This window comes from Zalophus californianus, chromosome 2 (genome assembly GCF_009762305.2).
Source record: "Zalophus californianus isolate mZalCal1 chromosome 2, mZalCal1.pri.v2, whole genome shotgun sequence".
Classification (NCBI taxonomy): Eukaryota; Metazoa; Chordata; class Mammalia; order Carnivora; family Otariidae; genus Zalophus; species Zalophus californianus.
In genome coordinates, this window is record NC_045596.1 from 153,539,969 (window position 1) to 153,557,640 (window position 17,672).

General features: G+C 52.5%; 1 protein-coding gene across 9 annotated transcripts in view; it reads right to left on the bottom strand.

Moving 5' to 3' along the window:
- Positions 1-211: 211 nt before the first annotated feature.
- SCARA3 (scavenger receptor class A member 3) overlaps positions 212-17,672 on the bottom strand; it is a 53,617-nt gene continuing 36,156 nt past the window's right edge. For 5 of the 9 annotated variants that reach the window (XM_027597996.2, XM_027597997.2, XM_027597995.2 and 2 more), the window contains one exon: positions 3,510-6,511. In XM_027597996.2, coding sequence (XP_027453797.1) covers positions 6,060-6,511 — 452 coding nt within the window. In that variant the 3' untranslated portion in view covers positions 3,510-6,059. Of the gene's footprint in view, positions 2,905-3,509; positions 6,512-17,672 lie in introns of those variants that run through there. The other 4 variants (XM_027597999.2, XR_003520632.2, XM_027597998.2 and 1 more) reach the window with 4 other exon arrangements.

The window sequence follows — 17,672 nt, forward strand, 5'->3', positions numbered from 1 at the left end:
ATGGAGGGCCCAGCGGGGCAGAAGCATGACCTGCTCCAGTTCCATGTCCGTGAAGGAACTCCACCATGGAGTCCACCCAATCATCCCACTATGAAGTGGGTGGATCCATCTCCCACAGTGTTTGCACAGAACAGTGTACCGGTTCAGAGTGTTTGCTACACGCTTGATGGTTCCAGCTCCCCCCCGCCCCACCCCACTCCACTGACACCTGGGCCCAGCTCTTGGGCTTCCCAGCGGCACCTAAAATGGTCTGGATACTATGAAGGGTCACATTAGTAGTAGGGGCCATTTGATGAGAGAAAGGGACTAGGAGGTACTTTCTGGGGAATGTGCATCAGGAGGTGCTCAATGGTTGTGACCAACAGCAAAGGGGCCCAAGAAGTAGAGTTGCAGCACAACCAGAGATGTGAGAAGTTGCGGGGACCAGGACCCGAGAGGCCTGAGTTCTAGTCCTAGATGGTGACAAACTCTTCACCTCTAGCAGTCTTTGCTTTCTGTCTTGGCAAGTAGAGAGGCTGAGCCTGGTGATGCACCAGCTCACTCTTGGATCTAAGAATGCAGAGAATGTGGGAGTGGGAGTTGCAGGGGCTGGAGTTCTGGCTGGTCATCTGCAGAGGACAGTGGTGGGTGCCACGGCCATTCGGGAAGCTCTGGATCTGTATAATGACCCTCGTGACAATGGCTGCTAGTAGCATAATCACCACCGCCACGTATTCTACGGACTGGATTGTGTCTACACAAAGTCCACATGCTGAAGTCCTAACCCCCCATGTGACTGTATCTGGAGATAGGATACTAGGAGGTAACTGGGGTTAAATGAGATCATAAGAGTGGGGTCCTAATCTGTTAGGACCGTGGCCTTATAAGAAAAGGAAAAGCGTGCTCTCTCTCACTCCTTTTCTCTCCTCCCAGACACTTCTCTCCCCACCCCCGACCCTGGAACCAGATGACACAGCAAGCCAGGAAGATCTGGCATCTTGCCCTTGGACTTCCTAGCCTCCAGAACCCTGAGAAAATTCATTTGTATTGGTTGAGCCACCCAGCCTGTGGTACTTTGTTATGGCAGCCTGAGCTGACTAATGTACCAGGCAATTGGCCAAGTGCATTGTTAAAAAGAAAATCACGGGCCCCAAATGGCGGTACTTGGGCCAGGCCAGGTCATCAAACCTGGGCTTCATACCTAACCTAACTGCAGTTTCAATCTCCCCTGCAAATGTAGGTCTCAACCTGTCAATCAGGAATTTTCTGATAAGCGCCAATGAGATCATCTGTGGACATGGGTCTTCTCCCTTCCCCAAAGGAAGATGAGGTAATCTGCATCATAAAACCCCCTGCTATTCCCACCATGGGAAGGTGATTGTGCCTGCAATGATCCTTTCTTTTCTTTTGCTTATAATTTTTTGCCCCCCCATAAAAACTCTCCATTTTGTACAATTCCTCCAAGTGCCCCTCTATTTGCCAGACGGGGTGCTGCCTGATTCATGAATCATTTAATGAAGCCCATTGGATCTTCCGATTTAGTCAGCTGGATGTTGTTGTTGTTGTTGTTGTTTTACAGTATCCTCTTACTTAATCCCCTCAATGACTTCAAGAGGTAGGTACAATTATAACAGCCATTTTACAGGAAGGGAACAGAAGCTCGGAGAGGGTAACTCGCCTAAGGCTGAGTTTCAATAGAGGTACATCTAAAAACTCATTATCTGTGTGACTTTGGGAAGTTAATCTCTCCAAACCTCAGTTTTCCCATGTGTAAAGTGGGAATAATAATAGTACATATAGACAGAAGAGCTACACTATAAATTGTAGTGAGGATTAGATGTGTAAAGTCTTTAAAGATTTTTTTTTTTAATTTATTTGAGAGAGAGAGAATGAGAGATAGAGAGCACGAGAGGGAAGAGGGTCAGAGGGAGAAGCAGAGTCCCCGCCGAGCAGGGAGCCCGATGTGGGACTCGATCCCGGGACTCCAGGATCATGACCCGAGCCGAAGGCAGTCGCTTAACCAACTGAGCCACCCAGGAGCCCTGTAAAGTCTTTAGAATGGTCTTCTGTTGCATAGTAAATCCTCCACTGGTGTGTGTTATTATTAATGTCGTTATGATTCTCTTATTCCTTTATTGCCAACCACAGAGTTCATGGCCAGCTTTGCTCAGCGTCAGTCTTGCTCTCGTGTCTCTAATTTTACCATGTGACCCCCTCTCTGTGTACCCCCCTCCAAACCACACGGCCAGGGAGGCTGGGGACAGTTGTCCAGGACACATGAGTTTTTCTTACCTGTTTGCGGCTATGCTCTCAAATCGCTCGGTTTTTGATCCTTGGAGCCTTGTCTCTCATTCTGTGGGTCCCAACTCATCCCTTGGAATGGATCGCAGATCTACCTTGTCCAGACTTTGACTCCAGGACATTGGCTTGCCCTCAGGCTAGGGCTCCCCCAGCTCCCGGGACCCCTGGCTCATGCTGGGGAGCATGGCCCCCGCCAGCCATGCCGTCAACCCCACCCTGGACAGTGATTGTCTGGAATTTCCTGGAGGTGTTCTTGGGGACCCAGGCTGTAAAATGACACCACTGGATGGTCCCCACTGCCTCCTTCAAGGCCCACAAACTCTGCTACAACCTGGGTGACGCCTTCCCCGGCCTCCTCGGCCTCACCTGTCACTCTTGTCCCCAGGGCCCCCTTCTTCTCCCACCCCTTGGCCTGCCTCATGTGCGGCTTGAGGTGGAGACCTATCGTTCACTCTGTGCCACCCTCCCCTCCTAGAGGTGACCCCCACGGCACAAGGCCTCTGTGCTAAACATTATTTCTAGGTGTGTCTGTGAGGATGTTTCCAGAAGAGATTCGCAATTGAATGGGTAGATTGAGCAAAGAAGATCAGCTTCGCTACAGCGGGTAGGTATCAATCATCCCATCTGCAGAGGGCGAGAGAGTAAAACAAAAAGGTGAAGAAAGGGAGAATTCTCTCTCTGCCTGGCTGTGTGAGCTAGGACATGGGTCTTCTCCTGCCTTGGACTGGAATTTACACTAGGAACTCTCCTGGTTCCCTGGTCTTTGGACTCAGACTAGAACTACACCATTGGTGCTCCCGGATCGACAGCCTGCACACAGAAGATCATGGGACTTCTCAGTCTCTGTATCTCCCTCTGTCCCCCCGCTCCCGACCCCGATATACACACACACACACATATGTATACAGTAGTCTGCCCTTATCCGCAGTTTTGCTTTCCAAGTTTATAGTTACCACTGTCAACCACAGTCCGGAAGCTGATGATCCTCCTTCCGACCCATGGGCAGAAGGTCAACAGTAGCCCAACATGTAGGTCCTAATGCCTACGTCCGTCACCTCACTTCATCCTATCACATGGGCATTTTATCATCTCACATCCCTACAAGAAGGGTGAGTACAGTACAATAAGATATTTTGAGAGTGAGAAAAAGAGACCACATTCACAGAACTTTTATTACAGTGTATTGTTATAATTGTTCTATTTATTATTGTTGTTGTTAACCTCTTCACTGTGCCTAATTTATAAATTAAACTTTATCATAGGTATGTATATTTGGGGAAAAAAGTATAATATATATATAGGGTCTAGTACTATCTGTGGTTTCAGGCATCCACTGGGGGTCTTGGAACATATCCTTCACAGATAACGGGGGACTACTGTTTAGTCTATTGGTTTTGTTTCTCTGGTGAAAATACAAAAATACAAAAGTACAAAATACAAAAGCAAAACAGGGCCTAGGACTTCGTCTAGGCCATGTTTTACCAGCAAATGAATACACTATCTTACCATACTGAATATTTGTGTCTCCCCCAAATTTATATGTTGAAACCCTAACCCCCCGTGGGATGGTATTAGGACGTGGAATTTTTGGAAGGTGTTTAGGTCTTGAGGGTGGAGCCCTCACGAATGGGATTAGGGCCTTTATAAAAGGGGCCCCAGAGAGCTTCCTCCCCCTTCCTGCCATTTGAGGGCAGGGTGAGAATATGGCCAGCTGTGAGCCAGGAAGCAGGGCCTCACCAGACCCTAAAATCTGCCAGCACCTTGAGCGTGGACTTTTGGCGTCCAGAACCTCGAGAAAGAAATGTCTGCTGTTTATAAGTCAGGCTGTGGTGTTCTGTGATAGCGACCCAAATGGACTGAGATGTTAGCCTGGTCCATCAACCTGGCTGATTCACAGGGGACCCAGCTGTGGATCCTGGAGAGCCAGGCCTTCGGGGGGAAGGTCTAGCCTGGTCTCTTCCTCCTTTTCTCTTTTATCTGCCAGTCTTAGAAGCAGCAGAGGGAAGCCTCGGGAAGGTATCACTCACATGTCCAGGACCCATTTTAGCCTGCTGCAAGAATAAAAAAGCTCACCTTGTTTCTCACTGGGCTCCTGCTCGTTGTGGGTAATTCCCCCACATTGCTCTTGGTGCCTGGCCCCAACAGGACCACCGTGAATTCCTGGCAGAGCTCAGTGTTTCTAGATGGAGAGTAAGGGGGTGAGACCCATACTCCACAGTGAGTATCTAGGAGACCCCTTGTCCACTGGTTTCCCTTCAAGGGCCGGTGAGGCATTATGACCCTGGTTGGGCCGAAAGGACCAGAAGACACCTCCCTCCTGGAAAGAGCTCTTTACTGAGTCAGTAATACTACGTCGCATGATATCATATGTAGACAGGATTACACGGCAGTGGGGGCGGGCGGGAGTGCAAACCAGTTGCACACCTATTACGAGAGGGGAGGTGGCATGAAGGCTTTCGGAAGGCGGAAAGGGGCTGGTGTCTGAGTCGGGCCGGGGAGGAGACAGCTCCATGCCCCGGCCCAGGAGTGGTCGGAGTCTGTTGTACACAAAGGAGGGCAGCTCTACAACCAGTTTAGCCTGTGGGCTGCCTTCACCTTGCCAGGGGAGCTTCCCAGGGCTCCTGTGTGCCCGTGTGCGCAGGAAGCTGGAGGTGGTGAGGGGTGATGTCAAAGTGAGCCTCTTGTACACGTTCAGGCCCTTCTGTCTTCACGTCCAGTCTTGCTGCCCATGAAGAGAGGCCTCGGGCCATTCTGAGTCATGGTAGGGTGAGGTCAGCGGGCACCTGTGGGCAGGAGAGCTGGGTGCAGGAGGGGAGAGCTGTTGTTACCCGGCTTGGCCTCCATCAGCCGCCACAGAGGGGCCCCGTCCCAGGAGTGGGGCAGGCTGGCCTGGTGCAGAGCAAGGGAGCCAACTCCACAGACGGCCCGCTGACCCCGGCCTCTTCACACGTGCTTCTGCCCCCCCACCCCACCTTCCTCCAGTGTCCCAGCTGCGGGGCACCACTCTGGGAGAATGTTCCAGGGCCTAGATAGCCTTCCCATGCAGATGAGACTCCTCCTTGGATTTCTTCTGGGATGCTCCTGGGAGAAGGAGGCAAGGATGACGTGAGGAATTTTCTGGAGACATGAAAAAATTGCTGAACTCATGGGAGCATGGTGCGCAGAGCCCGGGGACAGCGGCGCAGGTGGAGTCCCTCTGGCCCAGGTGAGGCAGGGGCAGCTGCCGGGACTCCATTCCCACAGTTAGGAGGAGAATGTTTTTGGTCGCCAAATCCCCCTTGTCCCTAGAGTTTGAACCACATCCCCTGCAAAGGTTTTCCTGGGTCTTTTCAAGCGCTGGGAGCCACAGGGAACTGCTGGCCAGGTTGGTTCTGAAGACGCTGGAAAGCTGAGTTGGTCAAGAATTCAGAAATAGATTCAAGACCTTCCCCCCCAAGGTAGCCACCTCCTTGGCAGGCTCCGTCACAGGAGAGGGGCCATCTCCCCCTGCCCTCTCCTCTTGCCCAGCCAGGGAAGCCCGGTTGCCCACCCCCCCACCCACCCCCCGGCCAGCAGAGAAACGTGTGTGCGTGTCCGCGTGCGCGCGCGCGCGTGGGTGAGGGGCTGCTGTCTGTGGTACAGTCAGTACTGTGGAGCCCGGAGGTGCAGGGACAGGCCAGGGGGAGGCCCCTTTGGGATCAAAGGACCACAGCTGTCTGTAGGTGTGGCTTTCTGGGGGGCTCGCTCTGCCCTGAGGCCTTTCCCGCCATCCTGTGTAGCAGTGTCTGGGACTGGGGCCCTTAGTAGCGGCTCTGGCTTCCTGGTGGGCCTGGGGGCCCTGGGGGTCCAGGGGGCCCCTGGATCCCTGGCTCACCCTTAAGCCCCATGGGCCCCCGCTGGCCCGGGGACCCTGTCTTCCCAGCAATCCCTGGTTTTCCCTGAGGCCCTGAGGGTCCCGGAGACCCTGGGGGCCCCTCTGGCCCTGGGGGCCCCACGTCCCCCTTGGGGCCTGGCTGTCCTCTTGGGCCTCCACTTCCAAAGCTTCCCTTTGCGCCTTTGAGGCCTGGGAAACCTCGAAGGCCAACCGGCCCCCTTTCTCCCACAGGTCCTGGGTCTCCAGGCTGCCCCTGAGGCCCCTGGGGTCCCGGGGGGCCGAAGCTACCAGGGTCTCCTTTTGGTCCTCTGCTGCCAATGGGCCCCTTCGTGCCCATGTCTCCTTTGGGTCCTCTTGGTCCTGGAGGGCCGGGAGCACCTAGGGCCAGAGAAAAGGGGGGAGAAGTCAGTGCACGAGGGGCAGGTCCCCTGAGGCTTTCCCATGAAGCAGGTGTGGTGCCCAGGCCACAGGGACGAGCCCGAGGGTTAGCCAGACACCAGGGCCAGGTCTGCCAACTGACAGAGCACGGGCCGATCCCGTGACTTCTCTAGGTCAGCCAGACCACCTGTGCAGTGGGGGCGAGAAGCCTCACCTACAGGCTAGCGGGGATTCGGAGACAAGGCGTGTAAACGTGCTTGAGGCCTGGTGCACAGTGAGAATTCATTGTTCCGACTTCAGGGCTCAGTTTGGGAACTGAGAGAGCTGGGCAGCTCTGGGAAATGGCCAAGACTGTCCAGGTCTGGAGGCCGGCCTGGCCTTCTATACCTTCTCGTGGTCTTTGATAACCCCCCTTCCCCACGGACCTCACACCTTGGGCTCTGCGCATGACTCTCAGGGGACTAGACAGAGATGGAGTCAGGTAACATGGGGCAGAAAACCAAAAAAGTGAGGCACGAGAGACAGACCCTTCCCAGGATGAGTGCATGGGCACAACAGCCCAGAGAAAGGACAGCTCTTCCAGGAGGCCCACCCTGACTACCCCAGCCTATTCTCGGAGCTCCTGAGGCTACTACTTGCTGAATCGTGCAGGTGACGCGTAGAAAAAGTCACAGTATAGCGAAAGCAAACCCAAGGGTTTGCCTATCTGGTAGACCCTGATAGACTATGGAACCCCAGGAAAAGAGTGAGGGTCATGGCTCACATCCCCCACCCTGGGCATGGCGCCTGGCATGTGGCAGAGAACTCCCCCACAGCTGTGGCCCCCTGCTCCCACCCGGCTCTGGCCTAGCACCTGGGGGAGATGCCCAGATAAAGATGTGGTTTGTCCTTAAAGGGCCCAGGTTAGCTCCCAAGCCAGGGGTCAGTTGACCGTAATATCCTTCTGACTATGTGGATCTGAGAGTCACCACCTCCCAGAGTTGTACCAACCCTGAGGACACAAAGCAGAGTGTGGCCATCACTCTGTCCAAGGCATTTCTCAATGCCCAGAGCATGGAGGAAAGAGGACCCTCTGGCTTCATGAGGATCATGCAGCAAAGGCCCAGCAAAGACCTGGCTTTCTTCAGTGGTCTCTGCAAAGGATGCTGGGTAGGGTTGGTGGGAGCAGTGCGCCCCAGGGCTGGCCTGGGGAATGAATTCTCATGCCCAGACTCAGCTCTCCCTGAGAATTCTGCTGCTACATCATTCCTCTTGCAAAAGACTTCCAGCATTTTCGAGCAAGGTGGGAGCCAGTCCAGTTCCTGCATTTCACAGAGGAGGCAGCGAAAGCCCAGAGAGGTAAAGCAGTATCCTCAGGGGCCCTTGAGCAGAAACTAGAACCCAGGTGGGCCTCTTGGGGAGGAGGGATTCTGCAGCTGGGAGCTGGGAGCTGGGAGGCCTGCCAATGGCCGTGACCCAGGTCTGCGATGCCAGGGCCTCCTCCCCAGCTAATGAAAAAGCAACTGCTGTGAATCCTGGCTGATGCTACCCACTGCCCACCCTCACTACCCACCCCACCCCCCATGCTCCCCACCCCTGCTGCTCCCTGCGTGTCTGCTTCCCAGAGTGTTTCTGTGGAACACAGAGTGTCAGTGACACCATCCTCTTTAAGATCTAAATTGGGATCTAAACTGGAAACTGGAGCCCAGACAGAGTCAGCCCCACGAGGGCCAATAAAAACCTTCCAGCCATTCCCTGCCCCCGCCTGCCCATGCCCACTTCCCCCCACACAGGGGGATGTGGCCCTGTGTGGACTCAGCTCACGTGGCCGGCCAACTGCACAGGAGGGGATTCCGTCACCCGGCTGGCGGGGGCAGGGGTGGGGCTGGAGGGCTCTGGAGGGGACCTGGCCTGGGAGCAGCCAGAAGGCAGGACCTGCTTTTCAGTCTGCAGAGGGCCTCCCCCAGCCCCTCACCCCGCCCTGCCGCCTGCAGTGAGGCAGCCCAAACAACCTGGGACAAGGAGGGGCCCATGCGGGGACCTCTCCCCCCCCCCCCCCCCCCCCCCCCCCGCCGCAGCCTGGCAGGACATGCTAGGAGCTGGCAAAGTCATGGCACCGGTCGGTCTTCACCCCAGCTCTGGCCTCGGCACCTGGGCCAGCAGAGCCATCAGAGGTGGAGAGGCCCCTGGAGGCTGGGTGGGCAGATGGGACTCAGAGGGCCCTGGAGCAATGCTGGGTGCCTTCCCGCCCACTCTGGAGCTCGGCTCTCGTCTATAAAATTGAGAGTCGCACTTGACAGTTCCGAAGGGCCCCTGAGCTGCGCCACCACCCCTCCTCCTGCTTCTGTCCCTGCTCCCTGGCCTGCTTCCCTGGGCTCAGCCTCTGCCTGCTCCAGGAACACAGCTCCCTGGTTCTTCACCCTCTCTCCTTACAACCACGGCTGTGCCTTCCATCCTCGTTCCCTGGATGGAGCGGTCCACACTCCCCATTTCCAGCAGAATCTCAGGAAAAGCGCGAGAAGTCTCCTCTCAACGAGGGCGCCCTGTCTGAGCAGCCTCCTGGTCCGGCAGGAGCCCCCTCACTCTCTCCCCGGGACCCCATCCTTCCCTCGCCACTGTCTTCATCAGGTGCCCGCTCCTCTCTTGCTCAAGGGGCACAGCAGCTGGCTGCCAGGACTTCTCAGGGTCTCTACACCAGTAGTGAGGGAAAAAAGGCAGAGGGTAAAGGCCCCCTCTTCTGCCCGTCCCCCCAGCCCTCGAAGCCTCCTCTTCCTGGGGGAGCTCCTGGCGGCTTCCCTGGATGGGGAAGGCTGGGCGCCCATGTGCCCAGGGAGAAGGTGTGTGCCCACCTCGTTGCCCCAGGAGGTGGCAGCCCCCAGCCTGAGGGGGAAGGAGGACGTCAGGGAAAAGAGCCACCTCCCTTCTCCACACCCCCAGTCGTGGCTGCCCCCACGGACCCCATCTCTGAGGACACAGAAGGGCGTCCTAGACAGTTCCCTTGAAGACATCAGGTGGGGTGGCCACGTCTGGGGCTACTTACCAGGCCTCCCTCGCTGTCCACGTCCGGGACCAGTAGATGGAGCCTGGCCCGTGTCGGTGTGCCTGTGCCTGCGACACCCCCCCACCCCCCGCTCACTCTCTAACTTCTCTGTGACCTGCCTTCTCTTGGAGAAGGGAAGGACAATGAGAGCAGCGAACATGTGTCTACCGAGTCTCTCCTGTGTCGGCGCTGCACACAGAGCTTGCTGTCCCGTTCTACAGATGAGGAGTGGGGGTGCGGGGGCTGGCAGCTTGCCCAACGTCATCAACAGGAAGGGGTAGAGACAGGACTCAAAGCCAGGCCTGCAGCTCTGAAACCCATGCTCCTTCCCCCGACGCTGCTGCCTCTGGTCCTCGTCACGCTGTGGCTGGGGCTCCTGGCCCTTTCCCCAGCCCCTCCCTGCCTCCCCCTGCCAGGGCCTCCTGCCTGGTGCTGCCCAGAGGAGACAGACGGTCCACACGGAGCAGGGAAGGGGAACCTGAAGGTGAGCCGAGCCTCAACCGGTCCCTGCTGGGCCGGCCGTGAATCATGCAGTCAGAGGGGAGGGCCGGCGGGACCTGGGTCTAGCCTGGGAGGAAGTAAACAACCGTAGTTTTGTGGTTAGCTTAGGAGCCAGGAATGTGGACAGAGGCTGACCGAGGCACTCTGCAGGACAGGGTGCCCTTGATGCAGCCCATAATCAGATCCTGGTATCAGTAGGGCTAAGGGCAAAGGAGGGGAGGGCTGGATCCTGCTCTGGGCAGCGGGGGGACATTTAAGGCAAAGGAGGAAACTGAGCGGCAGAGGCGGAGGTGCAGAGTTGGGGGAGAGGCACGGAGCACCCTGGAGTTCTGGGGAGGCCCATAATTACTCAGGAAGCCAGAGACTGTAATTAGGCCATCCCGGCCCATTAGGGTAGAGCCACAACTGACTGCATGTCTGGGACAAGTAGGTGGTCTGCTCCTGGTCCGCACTGGGAACCCGGAGGGGTGTGTGTGTGTGTGTGTGTGTGTGTGTGTGTGTGTGTGTGTGTGTGCAGAAGCACCAAGTCTGTCAGCACCCAACACGGCCCACCCATGGGTGGGGTAGCACGTGGGCAGGAGGAGCTCACAGTCCTTCTCATGGTCCAAAGCAGCAGGCCAGCTTACAAGGACAGAAAGAAGTAGAAACAGAAGGGGCCCCTGTTGGAAGACTGGTGCCATGGAAGGCACACTGGCCTGGCCTTTGGGGGACCCAGGTTTGGGCCCCAGCTCTGGTATTAACAAAGCAGATAGCTGGGTAAGTGTCTGTCCCTCCTTGCACTTCAGGCTTCCCTCTATTCACTGAAAATGTTGACCTGAGTCAGGGACTGTCAGTACAGGTGGCTGTTACCCAAGGAACACAGGAAAAATGACGATGCACTTGTATTCTGTGGCACACGAGACTGCAGCTGACCAAAGTTCCCACGGAGAACAATCCGAATCATCAGATCAGATCAAGTAGCAAGACATCCTTCTGATGGCTTGGGAGAGAGACCAAAGGCCAAAATCACAGGGAGAAGGGAGAGCCCTTAAAGCCTGGCTTTCTTTGCCACGTTTCTTCTCGAGGCATTTGTCAATTAGTGATTAGTGTGGACCGAGTGGCTGAGAAGCCACACAGAAGGCTGCAGCTGTCAGACTGAGAAGCTGAGCAAGGCTTTCAGCAGCTTCCCTGGGGCTGGAGTTCAGGGCTGCCAAGATGCAGGAGGATACGAGGCTGTGAGTACATTTGCTATAAGGACCACAGGGCAGAGAAGTCGAACAGAACAGTCAGCTTCATTCAGCAGTGCTGGGGAGACAATAATTGGAGTTCAAGACCGACAAGTCTAGTAAACAGTCCTCCAGGACCATGCATTGTAAGTACGAGTGTGTCGGAAACAGGCCAAGTGTCGGGCCGCCGGGGTGGTTCAGTTGGTTAGATGTCCGACTTTTGATTTCAGCTCAGGTCGTGATCTCTGGGTGGTGACACTGAGCCCCGAGTTGGGCTCTTCGCTGGGCGTGGAGCCTGCTTAAGATTCTCTCTCTCCCTCTGCCCCTCCCCACTTGAGCACACACACTCTCCCTCTCTCTTAAAAAAAAAAAAAAAAAAAGGCCAAGTGTCACCTTCCTTGCCCACCCTCAGCTTCTAGCCTTGTTTATGCTTTCATTATGCACTCACTGAGCAAATGTTTCCTGAGTGCCTTCCAAGGCCAGGCACTCTGCTGGGTTTTTGGTGAGTGAGACAAGGAGCCCATCACCAACCGAATTAGATTTGGAATCATCCCTGAAATTAGGACACCATTTTATAGTTTACAAAAACCTGTTCATACCCATTGTTGACAATGATATTCATGGGATATATGTAAGGCAGGTATTAATGTTCTTATTTGTGGATGAGGGAAACTGAATTGAAAGTAGCCAAGAGCCTTGTCCAAGGTCACCTGGCTAATAAGCAATGATGGTTTCCTGTCTCCAGTTCCCAAGTAACAGTCCTAGCCCAGACACTGTCTATCACAGACACAGAAATCATCCTACAGAGTAGGAAGAGAGAACTATCCTATGGGAGGCACAAAGACTATGGAAGCAGCACAGCCTTTCTGTTGAGCAAATGGAGCTAGAAGAGGTCTCAAGGATCAGCTGGTCTTATCCTTTCACTTACAGATGAAGAACAAAAACAAAAAACAGAGGCTTAGGAAGATTAAGTGATTCTGTCTACAGACTCAGAGCAAATTAGAAGTCAGACTTCTCTCCCATGTCATTTAAGAGTCCAGCCCTTCAGTCAGCACTTGGCACCTTCCACACTGGCTGTGGTCCCTGCTGTCCCACCCCTGGTATTCTAGAGAGCAGCTCAGCTCCAGGCAGAGGGAGACCTCATGGCCAGCTCCAACATGTGAGGCTGGTGGCCCCTGTCTGTGCAGGGAAGAATGAGAAACAAGTGCCTGTAGGAAAGGATGTACATTTGGCACCTGAAATTTTCTCTCCGATGAGAAAGCCTTTACCCGTGCCGCTTTACCAACCAAGATGAATGTAGACAGACGTGCAGGGGTTGAGCCAAGAGTCGGGCATGGCTGAAACAAATGTCCCACCTTGCTCACCAGCTAAGATGAGGTCCTTTGATGACAACTCTGCCATCATTAGCACAAGAGCAAATATAAATTCCCATGACTCTTGTTGGGTGGTACTTAGAATGAGGTTCCTCTCCAACACTTTGAGTATCATCTTTCCCTTTTTCACTCTCTGCGCCGCACCCCTACACCTAGGCAGGACCTGAGTGGAAAGTCGTTTCTGGTGCCTGCAAGCTCATGCTCTCAGTGTCTCCTCTTCAGGCTGGACCCTGGACACGTGCATCTCAGAGCCGCGGAAAAGGGTCAGGACATAAAATCATAGTGTGACCTTGAGTTAATGCCTTGACCTTCCCCAGTCTCAGGTCACCTTTCTGTAAAATAAAGACACCAACTCCTTGGTGTTGCCTCGTCTACTATACAAAGGTGGTTGTGAGGCCAAAATGAAACAAAGCATGTGAAGGGACTTTGTCATTGGGAAAGCTTTATATTTCACTTGTTCTCGGGCTCAGTGCAACAAAAATACAAAATTACCAGAGAATGAACCATAAGAACTATCTAGTAATGCCTTTACTGGAAAAATGAATCCTAGAGATATGTATGCTAGACGAAATACTGAGGGAAGGTTTCAGTTACCCAAGAAACACTCAGTACCTAGGTTTGCTGCAAAAATGTGACAACAGGCAAACAAGACCTACCCCCACCCAACACCACCAATTTAGATTAAATAAAAAATTAACCCTAGTGACAGTAGAAATGCTCCCTGATATAAAATAAAGGCAATACAGGTTTGAGACTAGGTTAAAGCAAAATAGAGAATCAGAGAGGTTCGTTCCAAGTCTGTGCTCTGCGGAGAGAACAGAGCTGTTTGGGATCGTGGGGCCCTCCCTCCTTCCTCCTTGGAGCTCCCCAGGTTATCAGGCCCAGATGTCTGGCCCCCCAAATGTAAACCATAAATTCTGGAACTGCCAGGTCTCAGTGGCTACCTAATTCTATTATTTAGAGCCAAGACTGGTTATATTTTCAGGTCGAACATTCTTTCCACAAAGACACACGCTTTCTCGGGGAGGGTCCAGGGAATCTGGGTATAGCCATCCAGATTCCTAGGATAAAAGAATCCCAATTAGGAGTCTTTTGGACTATTTTCCAAGAGAAAAACTGTTGGGAATACTGCTGTGAAAGGGTAGAATGAAAAAGTAATAGTATTTGTTTGGGATTGAGTTGTGTCCCCTCAAAATTCGTATTCTGACGTCCTAACTCCCAGTACCTTGGAATATGACCTTCCTTGGAGACAGAGTCCTCATAGAATCAATTTTAAATGTGGCCACTAGGTAACGCCGAATCCAGTATGACTGGTGTCTTTATGAAAAGGGGAAACTGGATACAGAGACAGACCCGCACAGAGAGAAAATGACAAGACCCAGGGAGAAGCCGGCCACATACAATTCAAGGCCCGGAACAGAGTCTCACGGCCCTCAGGAGGAACCAATCCTGCCGACACCCCGGTCTCAGACTTCTGGCCTCCAGAGTTGTGAGACAATACATTTCTGTTCTTTAAGCCTCCTGGTCTGTAGTACTTTGCACCAGCAACCTGAGCAGATGAATACGGTGTTTATTTCACAATGAAGTTCTCATAAGCAGAAGCCATAGAGCATTTCAAGTGAACTGAAGGAGTGGTCCAGGGAACCCCCATTCGATATGGAATCTAGGGGTAAGCTGGGGATGGAGGTAACCCGAGGGGAAGAGGAGGCCAGCCCCTGGTTAGGGAAATTGATGGGGAGTAGACAGCAACGCCGCCGAATGGCCTGCACTGTCACCAAGGAGCACATTGCATTTGCTCAGGCGCTTTTAGAGGGACAAGGTTTTATGTGACTTTGGAGAAGGCCATTCGAGGCAGCTTGCAACTTTGGACCTGAACTGCCTTGAATTTGAATCCTGTGTCCATTCCTTGATAGCTGTGTGAGCTTGGCTAGACCTCATGTGGTACCCAGTTCTTCACTGCAGGCTTTTTGGGTTTCCAGGACCCTGGGAATGAAAGGAGGTAATGTGTATGCCATACGCTTTCTGCAGGGTCTTTGTATGTATTGCTCCCTCCACCTGGAACTCTTCTGCTCATCCATGTTGACCCTGTTATGCTTGACTTATTCCTCCTTCTTTCTCAGGTCTGATAGTTAATTTCATGAGTCAACTTGACTGGGCCATGGGGTGCCCAGATATTTGGTCAAACATTATTCCAGGTATGCCTGTGAGGGTGTTTTTGGATGAGATTAATATTTGAATCAGTAGACTGAGTCAATCCACAATGCGGGTGGGCCTCGTTCAATCAGTTGAAGGCCTTATTAGAACAAAAAGGCTAAGAAGGAACTCCTCCTGCCTGACTGCTTCAAACTGGGACATCAGCTCTTTCTTGCCTTTGGGTTTGAACTGAAACATTGGCTCTTCCTGGGTCTTGAGCCTGCCAGCCTTCAGACTGCAACTACACCATCAGCTTTCCTGGGTCTCACACTTTTGGACTCAGATTGTAATTAAACCATTGGCTCTCCCAGGTCTCCTGCTTGCTGACTCACCCTGAAGATCTTCGGCTTTCCTGGCTTCTATACCATGTGAGCCAACTCCTTCAATCCCTTATAGTAAATCAATCTCTCTTTTCGGAGATCCTAATGGACACAGGATATATATATATCCTGTTGGTTGGTTCTGTTTCTCTGGAGAACCCTGACTAATACAGACTTGGGTACCAAGAGTCATTCTAAAGGAACGGAATTTTAAAGATGAGTTTTCTAAATTGATCTGGGGTTTCTGGAATTGACTCTCTAAGATTTAAAGATGCTAATGACCTTATTTCTAGGTAGTAAAGACAGCCTAAGAGTCTGTCTATTATCACGTGATAATAGAGGTATGAAAAGTACTGGAGACTCCTCATCAACCACTTATGAGAGGCAAGGATCTGGGTGACCACGTGTATGATACTTTCAAATACTTTTTGTCAAAATAATGAATATAATGAGGATTGGTTGCTCCTAATGTTACTGGACAAAGTCGGGAAAGAAAAGGTTGAGCTTAGGATTCAAATTTCCAGTTCAAGTGTCACATAAATGACCTGCAAGCTTCTATGTCTGCCCTTATCCCCTGTAGATATGGGGATGAGATTGCTGAAAATCTAACATACCTCATCCTGGGACTGGCTGAATTGCAATGCCGATTGAATTCCCAGCTTCCCGGGGTGTCTGCTGTTAAAGTAAAGGCATTGACTGGGAAGGAATGGGATCCTGAAAGTTGGAATGGGGATATGTGGGAAGACCCTGATGGAGCTGGGGACACGGGACCCCTAAATTATGATGAGTCATCTTAGACAGCGGAAACAGTTTCTCCACCCCCAGTAAAAGTGACTTCTCAGAGCACCCGGGTGGCTCAGTCAGTTAAGCATCTGACTCTTGATTTTAGCTCAGGTCATGATCTCAGGGTTGCGGGATTGAGCCCCACAGTGGGCTGCATACTCAGCGGGAGTCTGCTTGAGATTCTCCCTCTCCCTCTGCCTCTCCCCCCTGCACTCTCTCTTTCTCTAAAATAATAAAAAAAATAAATCTTTTTTTAAAAAATGACCTCTCAACCCCTGTCTGAAGCCTGCACTGCCTGAGGAGAGGGCGGTGGCCTCCCCCACTGCCAAGCAAGACAATGCTGATGCTCCTGAGGACCCAACTCCACCGCCCCTCTTTGCTTCTAGACCTATAACTAGACTCAGTTCTCAGCAGGACCCTAAAGGTGAGGTACAGAGTATGACCCATGAGGTGGTGTGCTATACTCCAAAAGAACTACTTGAGTTTTCTAATTCATGCAGATAGAAATTGGGGAGTATTTGTGGAAATGGATACTAGAGGGGTGGGATAATGGTGGCAGAAACATAATGTTGGATCGGGCAGAATTTATTGATAGGGGCTGACTAAGCAGAGATTTTCTATGTAATGGTGCATCTTGAGGAGTTAGAAAGGGTCTAACAGTGTGTTTGGTTGGCTGGCTGAAGCATGGGCCAAAAGGTGACCCACAGTGAGTGAGAGAGAAGTGCTGGATCTGCCTTGATTTCATGTGAAGAAAGGGATTCAAAGACAGGGAAGGTGGGATGTTGGAGTGGGTTTGTCATCCGAGACCCACTCACCGGCCTGGGAAGGTCCAGAAGACATGCCTTTCACCATGACTGTGAGAAATAAATCTGTGAGGAGAGTCTTAGAATCCTTGAAGAGCTCTGTGATCACTGTAGGCCAGACCTTGCAGGGAGAGCTGCAGTCACTCAACTGGGAAACCTAACCACAATGAGAATAATTGGGTCCTGGGGTGGCAGATACCTAATGGTGGCACTCAACTGCCTAAGGCAAGGAGAGCATGGATACCATAATAGCAGAGTCAATGCAGTGACGGGGATAAGCTGACACGCACAGACCCGTGGCGTTGGCTAGTTGGTCATAGTGTGCCTAGAAGTGAAATAGATAAGAAGCCTACAAAATTCTTACTTGTTCTGAACAAGCAGAGAAGTTCTAGGTCAAGTGAACAAAAATCTAATCTGAATTATAAAAACAGTCATGGCTTCTCCTCGGACTTGAGCCTGTTTACAAACCCAGAATGACTTAAATGAAAGGGAAGCTGGGCACCCTTGAGAACGGACCCCGGTATACACCAAATATTTATACTGTTAATCTTCCCAGCCTTCCCCAAAAGGACCTACAGCTTTTTACCAGGATAACTGTACACTGGGGAAAAGTAATCATCCCTTTCGGGGACTGCTAGACACTGGCTCTGAGCGGACACTGATTCCAGGAGACCCAAACACCACTGCGGTCCTCCAGTCGAAGTAGGGGCTTATGGAGGTCAGGTGATCAATGGGGTTTTAACTGAGGTCCATCTCACAGGAGGCCCAGTGGGTCCCTGAATCCACCCTGTGGTTGTTTTCCCAGCTCTGGAATGCATAACTGGAACAGACATACTAAGAAGCTGGCAGAATCTCCTCACATTGGTTCCCTGATCTGTTGAGTAAGGGGTATTATGGTGGAAAAGGCCAAGAGGCACTGACCCTATCTAGGAAAATAGTTAACTGAATGCAATCCTGCATTCCT